We start from the raw sequence: 11,534 nt of genomic DNA on the forward strand, positions 1-11,534 counted from the left end.
CTTTGACCCCACCCCCCAAACGCGGGGAGCCCGACCCCGGAGTTCCGCATCCTCCTGAGGGTCTCACCCGCCTCGGACGGGGCTGGGACCTGCGGACCCGGGGAGCTGGGGACCCCGGGGCCTGGGTCTCCGGGGCCTCGGAGACGAGGGGGGATTCGGGGATCCGGGGGAGCTCCGGGACCGACACGGGCCCGCCCCGCCCGAGCTCGGGGGCCGGGCGGAGGAGCCGCCCCTCCGGGGCTCTCGCCCAGCTCGGGCGGGGCGGGCCGTCTGGTTAAAAGGCGCCGCTGGCGCCACAGGTGCGGAGACCGGGGCCGAGCTCTGCGCCTCGACTCCCAGCCCGGCGGCGGCGCCCTGTGCGCAGCGAGCGAGGCGGCGGCCGGGCCAGGACCCCCGGGATCGCACGGGACCGCCGGGCCTGCCCAGGACCCCCGGGATCGCACCGGACCGCCGGGCCTGCCCAGGACCCGCGGGATCGCACGGGACCGCCGGGCCTGCCCAGACCCCTCGAGCGCGCCCTCCGCTGCTGGTGAGCCAGCCCCGCGCGAGCGCCCGAGCCCCGCAGGGAGGCCGGCGGGGACTCGGGTCTCGGACGGACGGCGGGAGCTGTGGGACCCGGCGGGGAGGGGACCCGGCGCGGACCGAGCACCTGGGACGTCCGGGGACTGTGGGACCGGCGGGGAGGGACCGGGCCGGCGGGGCAGTGGGCATCCGGATCGGGTCCCCGGGTGGACCCCGCTCGCACCGAGGCCCCCGCACGGTCTTTGTCCCCGCAGTCCCGGCGGCGGATGTGGGGCGGCGGGCAGGGTCCGGAGAGAGTTCGTTGAGAGGGAACGCCCTCCCCCGAGTTCGAAATTGGAATCGGGCCCTGGGGGGAGGGGCCGGGGGCCGGGGAGGGCGCCGGGCCGCGTCTCCCAAAGCGCTGCTGGCGGTCGTAGTGGTGAGGGTCCTGGGGAAGTCTGATCTCACGCCGTCGGGAGTGGTTCAGTGCCGAAGTCTCTGCCGAGGGGAAGGCTGGCCTCCATTTGTTCGGAGGAGTCCTGCCTGGAGGAGGTGACCTTTGCAAACCGGGCGCTCCCATCAGTCTGCGGAGAGCAGCCAGGACTCGGCCCAGCCCTGTGAGCGGGCACCGCAGCCTGAACCCGAGGGACGGTTTCCTTGTTCCTCTTTCCTGAACCGTCGGAGAGCCTTCCTGTCCAGGTGGCATGTTCTAGCTGGAAGGGCGCTCGGGGCTGAGGACACTGTTCCTTCAGGCAGTGGCAGGAACCCTCTGCTCCTGGAGGAGGGACCTAAGCCCCATCGCTGTCTCCCGTCTCTGACAGCTGGACCATTTAGTTGGGAATCTGTCCCAGATGTGTGGCCACAGACATTTCCCTGCTTGCTCTTTGAATCAAAACGCAGGTGCGAAGTCACAATGAGGCACCTGTGAGAGAGGTGGGCCGCTCCGTGGAGGCAGCTGGTCAGGTCTGTCCGGGGAAAAGGAGGGACAGGGAAGAAATTAGGGTAAAGAACTGCTTTTACCTTTTCTCGGCATCGTTCCTTCCCTAAAGAACGGAAACCTTCTCTGCCAGCGCTCCCAGCGATGGCCGGGTGGTGGGGCCAGGTCAGGAAGGGCAGGACAGCAGCTCCCCAAGGTTTCATCCTGGTTAGCCCACCTTGGCCCGTTGCCCCTATCCCACTTGTGGGTTACAATTTTATTTGCTCCTTTTCCTGAAAGGATCTACAGACAGGTAGTTGCAGCTACAACAATGATAAGGACTCACTAGTTTTCTCAGCTGATGGTGGTTGGACTGGTTTATAGAAGCGTGTGGGGTCTGTGTTTGGTACTTTGGAAGAGGACAAAGGCATAAGCCCCCATGCTCCCCATTTTCAGCCAGATGGACAGCTTGTTTCTGTAAGTGTCCTGTGTCTACTGGACTGTCTCATTCCACAAAATCGTTTGATTAGACTATGAATTTTGGTTTTGCTGTTGGACAGGACTAAACTGTCCACCCCTAAGAGGACCGCCAGACAGACTGTATTTAAAGGGTCAGGGCTGAACCCCGACTGAATCCCTGCTTTTTTCCAGTGATATTTGTCTTTTTTAAGCTAAGTGAGGCTAAATGTTTTTGAAGTGCATTTCAAGTTTTGTGTCCATGATTGGTCTCTATGTCTCGCCTGCCTGATCTGACCAAGGTGGCATTGAATGGCTTCAGCCATATCTTGGTGACCCACCTGAGATGAGGCTAAGTGATGAGCCTGCTTAGGAAGTCCATGGGGAGACAGGAACCAACTTGCTCAAAACGAGGAGAGCATTATGCTTTTAAGTAAGAAAAGAGAGAGGGTTACTGCCCGCATAGAAGGGGTGGAGAGAGGCTGCTCGCAGGAGTGTGGGGAAGTGGAGTCTTGTTAGAAGAGCGGCTGATTGAGACGATGGGTGTAACTATGAATAAATGAAGACAGCTCATACCTTGGGATGAAGAGAAGGCCACTGGCTCATGGCAGATTGACCCACAGGTTTCAAGTCCCTTTTCATTAAGATGTACATACCCCACCGAGGTTTCTGAACTGCAGTGTTCAATACAGTGACGTCGCCCTGTAGGGCATCACTAGGAAATCTGTCATTTTGTTTCATTTATTGTCTTTTTTTTTTTTTTCCATAATGTGCCTCTCTAGAAACACGGGTAGCCATCAGTTTCGCACGATGGTGAGGACCACCAGTCCATACTCAAAACATTCACAAACATCTATGCATGTAGTGGCTTTTCTCCATGGACAGAAAGTTTCCAACCTGTTCTTTTTCTTATAGAAAAAGGAAGTGAGGCCCTTTGTGAAATTTTAACATATGGTGCCTCAAATGTCAACTTCACCATCGGTAACATATATTTCACTGCTACATCCCAAGTCCATGACAATTCATTGAAATCGTTTAAGGAAAATGGCTCTGTAGGGAGACGTGGCCTGCCGACCTTTACAGCGAGGTTGGTGGGGCTAGCCTCAGTCCCAGGGATGCGGTGAGGCTAACAAGCAAGTGCAACTTGAACAGTTGAAATCTGCCCTTTGAGTGCCCGGGGAGTGTCTGCTGAGGGATCAATCAGCACTAATTATGCCTCTAAGTTAGGAGCACATTTTTATTATGTGCTCAAGATTGGGTGAATTACTCAGGTGAATAAGCATACGCTGCTCTTTATTGGAAAATACATAAACACAGGTTCAAGGTGGTTTGGGAACCATCCTTTTAATCCTATGGCAAATTAAGTTGGTGTGGTTTTCACCTTTGGGGTGAGGTTCGGTAAGAGTTGCTGTTTGCTCAGGAAGAGACTTAAGGGTGCTTACTTACCCAGAGAATTCCTCCAGATTCTACCCTGGTGAGTCATTCCTCTGTTGTGTTCTCTTGTCTTTTCCAGAGCGAACTGCCCCCAGAAGATGGATTGGAGCACTCTGCACACTATTCTGGGGGGTGTCAATAAACACTCCACCAGTATTGGGAAAATCTGGCTCACCGTCCTCTTCATCTTCCGCATTATGATCCTGGTTGTAGCTGCAAAGGAAGTGTGGGGAGATGAGCAGGCTGACTTTGTCTGCAACACTCTGCAGCCCGGGTGCAAGAACGTGTGCTATGATCACTACTTCCCCATCTCCCACATACGGCTCTGGGCCCTGCAGCTGATCTTCGTGTCCACACCGGCTCTCTTGGTGGCCATGCATGTGGCCTACCACAGGCATGAGAAGAAAAGGAAGTTCATTAAGGGGGAGATAAAGAGTGAGTATAAAGACATCGAAGAGATCAAAAACCAGAAGGTCCGAATTGAAGGGTCACTGTGGTGGACCTACACCAGCAGCATCTTCTTCCGGGTCATCTTTGAAGCTGTCTTCATGTACGTCTTCTACATCATGTATGACGGGTTCTCCATGCAGCGTTTGGTGAAATGTAACGCCTGGCCGTGTCCCAATACCGTGGACTGCTTTGTCTCCAGGCCCACAGAAAAGACTGTCTTCACCGTGTTCATGATTGCGGTGTCTGGCATTTGCATACTGCTGAATGTCACTGAATTGTGTTATTTGCTAATCAGATATTGTTCTGGAAAGTCAAAAAAACCAGTTTAAAACATTATCCAACTATTAGATAAAAATAGACAGCAGGAAAAGAATGAGGCAATCAGTGCTTAGTTGTCAAGGCCGAGTCACCAGCATTTCCCAAGGTCAAGATTTTTATCTTAAATGTATCCGATTGAAACTTCTGTAGCTCTCACGTAAAATTCCAAGTGCCTCTGATGGCACCCTTCTCTCCTAAACTTAAAAAACAAAGACTTGATCCTATGCCTATATTGATTTTTACTCAAATTAGTTCCAGTGACACCCTGTGCTGGTAGAGGTTATTCGTGCAAGGTAATTTCATATTTTGAAGAAAGAATATTGGCATTTGTTTCTATTTCTTTGAGGAAAGGAGAGAAACAGCAGGTCCTAAAGAGAATGCTGAGGAGAGTGGGTTGCTCCTCTTATGGTTCTTTTGGCCATTTTCCCATTAATTAAAGGTAAACTAGATAACCTTGGTTCTTTTATTCACTTTGGAAGTTCTAGTCTCTAACGATGGACAAGGTTACCTAATGCTTCAAACTGTCATACTTTTTTTTAAGTGAACACTTGAAAATACATTCTTTTGGTCTACAAGACATTCTGAAAACCATTATACATTCCTGCTATTTCAAAGGCTCCGATAATGATATGTAAATGGTGTGTAATTAGATACTATCATTGCATTTAAAATGTGGCCTCTCGGTTATGAATAATTTGCAGGGCCACTGTATTAACTGTGGTATGTAGTCCACAAAAGCATTACCACCTCTCTCACATGAAATAAACTAGCAGTTCTTAGTGATGGCTTGACAGCCAATGGCCTCATTTCACAACTTTAGGTGTAATTTTGGAGGAGAAATATAGACAATGTATCACCAACTGCCACCAACTACAGGCTGGCTCAAGACACCCTGTCTATCTTTTCAACATTTGCCTTTTCCATGACTGGTAAAGGGTGGGAACACTGATTTAAAGCAGTTGTTTAGGACTATTTTGTTGCCACAGTACAAAACAAAATGGGGGTGGGGGTGGGGGGGGAGGTTCTATTTTTAAAGAACAGATGGAAAGACTAGACTCTAAATTCTGGTGATTAAAATATGAGTTTCATCTATTTTAAAAGTTTGTTTGCTTTCCTCTTCAGCTTCCAATTTTTTAAAAGTGAAAATAGAATTAATAGACATTTTAAAAAATAGACACTATGGTTTAGATATATTTAGCATTTCTCTAGGACACATTGAACCTTAGTATTATTATCATGATGCTTGACCTGGTTTCCAAAAAATTGTACTCAACATTCTTCAATGAGGGTAAACATTTTTTCTTTTGCCAAGAATAGCATTATAAAAATATTTTTGTAATAATAAACAATAGCTTTAAGTACATGCTTGTAACTAAATAATTTTGTAATGTCTCAAATATTTAAAATCTTAAAATATAGATTTATATACAGTAATAGTTATTTAAAATTTACTACAGTTTTTAATATAATAGCACATTTTAATGTCATCTGTAGTCAGTTTTGTATAAGGAGTTTCATATTTTAAGCGTAATGACACCAAGAAGGTAAGTTTCCAGGTTGTCTGTTCACCATCCTCAGATCTTCTGCCCAGTGACAGCAAAGCTCTGTCACTAGACAGCGTGGCAGGGAAGGGAGAAAGAACCCCCTGCTGACCACAACAGGTTTTTTTACAAACACATTCACAGTGTGGTGTGCAGATTGGGTTTGCAGCTTGGCGGATGTCAGGCTGGGTTCACATGACCAATGTGGCTCCTAGAATCCTGGGAACTAACACTTTAAAATGATATTCTTGCTAAAGGTTGGCTGAGGCATGAGAAAAATTCTATCAGATGTCTTTTCTGCAGGATTGTCTTTCTGTGTGTTTGTATGTAATCGAAGCTAGTCTTAGAAACTCCTTTTTACTCCTTGGTACCCACTTCCATGGGAAATAAAACCAGCGCTTCAGCTGTCCCTTTGTGGGTGTCCCTCAGGCACTCTCCCCAAGACAGCAGTGCTAGCCCTGTCCTTAGTCTAAGGCCTTCAGGTATTCTATACAGCAATAATTATAAGTATTCTACTCATAATTACTGAGTAGAAATACTTTTTAAATGAATTTAAAAGGACCAAAACGAGCCAACTTTCTCTTTTTTTTAATTTCTTTATTGATTAAGGTATCACATATTTATCCTCAACCCCCCATTCCCATCCCACACCCCTCCCCACGCATGCCCCCACCCCCCTGTTGTCCTTAACCACTGGTTAGGCTCATATGCATCATGAGATGAACTAACAATAAAAATTTTAGTTAACACTTTAGGAACTGTTTTTTGTCCAGTACTATTAATTTTTCTAGAATATTCGCTTGCTTCAATTAGCCAATTTAAATTAGCCTGAAAACTTGACTACTACTTCACTGTCAAATTTATTACTCTAACAACAATCTTATTTTACCCTGTAAATATTATTGGAAAGGATTATTTGCATTCTTGAGTAGGCCCTGAGCATTCCTGGTGTTAGGCTGGATTTAGATATCAAAAATCCACTTCCCCTCACCATGGGTTCAAGACAACTCAAACAATTCTTGTTGCAGTGAGAAGGCAGATGCTATTGGCCAAGTCTCTGTCTGTTACCTGGGTCCCGATTTGAGCCGGGCATGGGACGTTAAGCAGCCATTGGGGCAGGAGACTTCCTTCAGAAGGGGTGAGGGTTCAGGCCCCTGCTAAGTTAGGGGGGTGAGGGTCTGTGCCCCACCACTGTTGACCCCCAAGTTCTCTCCTGATGGCCCCTCTGCAACTGTGCCTGTCTTAGGTTGTTCCTTCCCTGAGGAATCTTACCCGTCTCTGGCTAACCAGCCATCCTCCGGGGCCAAGCAGGGTGATGTGAGGTTCAGTTCTGTCTCCTTGGTCGCCTATGCCCCCGTGGCCTCCACGCCCAGCACCTGCCTTGGGATCCCCTCACCTGCTGGTGGGGCCCCAGCACTGATCACATATCTTGGGGAACCCGGGTTTCTTCTCCAGGGAGGGCCCAGCTTGCCCCACTGGGTGAGAGGCAGATCCATGGTACCAGTCATCACGAGGCTTCAACCTCAACATGAACAGAAAACTCAGGCAATAGCTGTGTGCAATTGGTTTGTGAGAAGAGGGTCCCTCTTGGCCAAAATGGCAAGAGGGACCAATATAGAATGCTCAGGTGCCTTCCCAGGAGGCCCTCTACACAATGGAAGGGATTAAATCCTTATATGTACTTTTTAAATTGCTGCCAGACATTCAAAGAATTAGTTTGTAAGTTAGCTTGGGATAATTGTGTATTATGCTGTTGTAATTCTAAAATATCAAGAGATGTGATACCTTTGTCTCCAAGCACCATAAAGATGATTTTTTTTTTATTGATCCCCAAGGGTGTGAGGTACTATTATAGGTAATGGGGGTAATCCAAATCTGGGAAGAATTTTAATGACATTGTAGAATAATATCATGTAAAGATATTCTTTGCTCTAGGCCATGGCAATTCCCTTTCAAACTGGCTGTCCATTTCTTTTTGTGTTGACAAGGTCTTAGTTACATTTTCTTAACCTCTCCCGGGGGCAAGTAGTGATAGTAGTGACACCCTTTCTTTGGTGTCCACACAAGCCAGAAACCTCTCTTTAATTTTACACACAAAGGGGCAGTGTTTTGATTTTGTGTCATACAAAAGGGAAGCTGGGTGGAGACCCCTGTGTAATTATACTTTCTTGCCCCACCCATGATCCTCCTGGATATTATTGGTGACTACATTAGTCAGGGGATCAGCCCACGTAAGGGGTCTTACCCATGAAGGGTCAGGAGCATAAGTCCAAAATACTTCCCCATTTTTCCCAGGTAATCTTACCGTACATCTGATGATTGCTAACATGGCTAGAAAGGCATTCTCAGGCATTCTTGGGTTTCTGGTTACCTCATAATTCCTTCCCTGAGGTTTGACGTTTTGATTGATGTTTCTCTATCTCTGGATCTATTTTTTTTTCTATGAGTTTATGTTGTTCACTATATTCCACAAATGAGTGAGATCATGTGATATTTATCTTTCTCTGCCTGGCTTATTTCACTAAGCATAATGTTCTCCATCTCCATCCATGTTGTTGCAAATGGTAAGAACTCCTTCTTTTTTACTGCAGCATAGTATTCCATTGTGTAGATGTACCACAGTTTTTTAACCCACTCATCTGCTGATGGGCACCTAGGCTGTTTAAAACCAGCCAACTTTCATCCAGGTGATAGAAGAGCAGTAAGGAGTAGCCCCTACCTTCCAAGGAGCTCTGCACACAGCCTGTTAAAACAACACATGGATTTTAAATAGCTATGTTCACTCTTACAAGCCATGAAGACTATTACTCTCAAGGTCTTAAAGACTGGGCCAGATAATTACAGAGGACTTCTGACTACTTTTAAGGACTTAAAAAATAGAGCTTAAACTCTGAAAATAGTAATCCTAAATATATATTTCAAATCATTAATTTAAAAAGGAAAAGCTATGTTGTTTGTTTTTTTTTAAGATTCCACCAAAGGACTCTGTCAGGTTAGCTGTGTTGAGCCTGGGACCTCATAAAGGCCAGCCCTCCGGAGTCCTCCAGCACGGCTGAGCATTCCAAGTTTAGGACATGGGTACGGCTCCACTGCTAATTCTGTCTTGTACAAGGTATATTAATAATGGGAATTGTGATCTCAAACAACTCTTCTGTACATGTGCAACTGTCACAATTGTTATGAGTGGATCAGGGACAACTCAGAGGATAAATGTATTCTCCAGGGTGGCCTGGGCCTGAGTTGCCAGTCATTGCTATCACTGACCTAATGGTCCACTGCAGACCAGCAGGTACTGCGCAAGAGGGCCTACTGTGAGTAGAGCAACTCCCTCATTTCTCCAGACTTCAAATTCCTAAGGTTAATGGCAATCAGATAAGATAATTTGTGCATAAACCCTCTATATAGAAAATTATTGAGTAAAAAATTGCCATCTGTTTTCCATTAGATAGATCCCAAGTTGGAAAGATGTTGGATGGCATTTCAGATAGGAATGACTCAAGCAAAACTTGATACACTGGGAGCTTGAAAAAAAATGCACACTTACATCAAGCCTGAAATAAGTGCAATACAGGAGAGAAGACACTAGCCACATAGATGGGAGAGGAATAATTGATTGCCCATGTAACAGCTAAAAATCTCAGGTGGTGACAGCTATGACACTGAAATTACAGAAAAATCAACAGAATACTACAGAAAGCTTTGGTTCACCTAGTTAGGGTCTCTAAATACCTTCCATACATGGTACCAAAAACTTTTTCTCTCAATCCTCCAGATAGGACTACTCCTATGGCATGGACCAGGGAGGTGAGCTCAGGCAGAGACCATCATGCTCAAAGATCAATCACAAATGTTGTTATCACGCGAAGGATGTCAACTGGACTTCTAGAATTTCCCTAGTGCATTTCTTTCCTGCAGCTTGTAACTGGCACCATACGGACTCCCCGTCTTCCCAGGGCTGATGGGGTTAAGGTAGTCTTCCCTAATGTGAGATGCCTGCCCCTCCATTCCTACACAGCTCTAATTACTCATTTACTCAATCAATATCTAATGAGTACAACTGAATGCCAGCACCTAGTAGGCACCAGGAGTGTGACAAAGCAAAACCTTGGTCTTCATGTTGAAGGAGGTAGACTATACACGCACACCCTTAGGTTATATATGCTGCAGATGTGCAATGGAGAAAAACAAACCAGCAGAGGGAACTAGGATTTGCCAGGGGTGATGGCAATTGCTATTTACTATTGGGTGCTTAGGTAGGGCCGTTCTGCCAAAAGACCTGACGGAAACGAGGAAGCAGGATAAATAGTGTCTTAGGGAAAGTTGTCCAGTGAGAGCGAGAAAGGCCAGACACCAGAGTGAAGGGGACAGCAAGAGGAATGAGGCTAAAGAGGGGCAGGCAGTGCAGATGGACTCATGATAGCTGTGCTGAAATGTCTAGCACCTATTCTGCTTTCTGCTGGACCCGAGTATGTCTCTTTTAAATAGCTGGGAAAAGATCAAGTTCTGACACAGCATTAATACTAATGTAGTCTGAGCTTGAGTTAGCCCTTTAATAGCCTCATCATCTTTCCTTATTTTCAATTAAAATGTGATTATGTAATGATAGAATTGATATATAAATATTTTTTTGCTGAAAAGTAAATACAGAAGCATATAAAGCCAAAACTGGAAGCCCCATTTCTTGCCCCTATTCTAAAGTATCAGCATGAACATCCCAGTGTCTATCCTTCCAGTCTTTTCTATGCCATCACAGCTACTTATATGCACACTCACACAGAACCATTTTGGTTTGCATTCTTACATAATTCTTTTCTGTGGTAGCTTCTCATTTAATAACATGCCTTGGAGATATTTCCTGGTCGATATGTATAGCTCTAACTTGCTCTTTTTGGAAAATGTACAGTATTCCATAGAATTACTGAGCCATAAGCTATGTAACCATCCCCTTGTTAGTGAACAGTTACATGGTCTCCAATTTTCAGAGTTCTCTCCTCCCCTTCTCTTCCTATTAAATCAGATTTTCCCTTTGTCCTCCATGTTACATGACATTTTCCAGCCTATTAAGGGCTTTACATTTCCTGTTGAATTTCATTGCTGATTTGGGCTCATCCATCTGGCCCACCCAGATCTATCTGTGCCCCATATTCAGTCCATTAGCAATTCCTTCCAACTTTATGTCATCAGTCAGTTGAAATAGCCTGCTTTCTCTACAGTCACTGAAGCCAATAAAAATGTTGACAATAGAATGCCACCAAGGATTGCCTTTGAGCTTAACATCCATGCATTTACCAACATGGTATGAGTTGAAATGCTGAAGATAAATGCACTTTTACACTTCATTGCATCTGGTTCACAAGTTTTCAATATAGACTAGAAGTCCATACTGGAACCCTCCGTGATGGGGAGCTGCTCGCTGCTGCCACCTGCTGTCACCAAGGGTCACTGCAGGGCGCTGCCTCCTTCCAGGTCCCTGGGGCTCCCTCAGGATGGCAGGGCCCAGCCAGCACCAGCCTCCTTAGGGCCCTCCTGCACCTGCACTGGCACACCCTCCCCCAAAGTAAACCTCACCGCTCCATTGCTCTGGAGTTTGTATTTCCAAATGTAGCTATCTAGCCATTGTTGCTTTGTTAGGGTAACCATGAAAATGGAAAATAAAAACACATAAACATACACTCTCATAAGTGGTATAATGAGCAATATTAGCAAACTGCTATAATCTCATGGTTACAGTGAGTGGCTTGTCACCAGGTTCCAAGGTAGGTTTTCTCTCGGGTTTCTATAAGCACTTCTGTCACCTGGATTTTGGAATCTCACCATCTAGACCTGTAAATGCCACAGTCCGATGATTTCTTGGTCATCACTCATCTGTGTGTGGGGGGGAGATGACTTATTTTTAAAAGCATTTTAAATCATCATCT

The 11,534-nt window shown here is 46.3% G+C and overlaps 1 protein-coding gene across 2 annotated transcripts; it reads left to right on the forward strand.

The window, feature by feature from the left end:
* Positions 1–298: 298 nt before the first annotated feature.
* GJB2 (gap junction protein beta 2) lies at positions 299–5,436 on the forward strand. 2 transcript variants are annotated; one of them, XM_054718698.1, is made up of 2 exons: positions 299–529; positions 3,387–5,436. In XM_054718698.1, exon 2 carries the CDS (start codon positions 3,406–3,408, stop codon positions 4,084–4,086), a length of 681 nt encoding a protein of 226 aa, XP_054574673.1. In that variant the 5' UTR covers positions 299–529; positions 3,387–3,405; the 3' UTR covers positions 4,087–5,436. The 2 variants fall into 2 exon arrangements, with proteins under 2 accessions (XP_054574673.1, XP_054574672.1); XM_054718697.1 differs by lacking the exon at positions 299–529 and adding an exon at positions 1,553–1,894.
* The last annotated feature ends 6,098 nt before the right edge of the window (positions 5,437–11,534 follow it).

The sequence above is a fragment of the Eptesicus fuscus genome, chromosome 7, assembly GCF_027574615.1.
Source record: "Eptesicus fuscus isolate TK198812 chromosome 7, DD_ASM_mEF_20220401, whole genome shotgun sequence".
In the NCBI taxonomy this organism is placed as follows: Eukaryota; Metazoa; Chordata; class Mammalia; order Chiroptera; family Vespertilionidae; genus Eptesicus; species Eptesicus fuscus.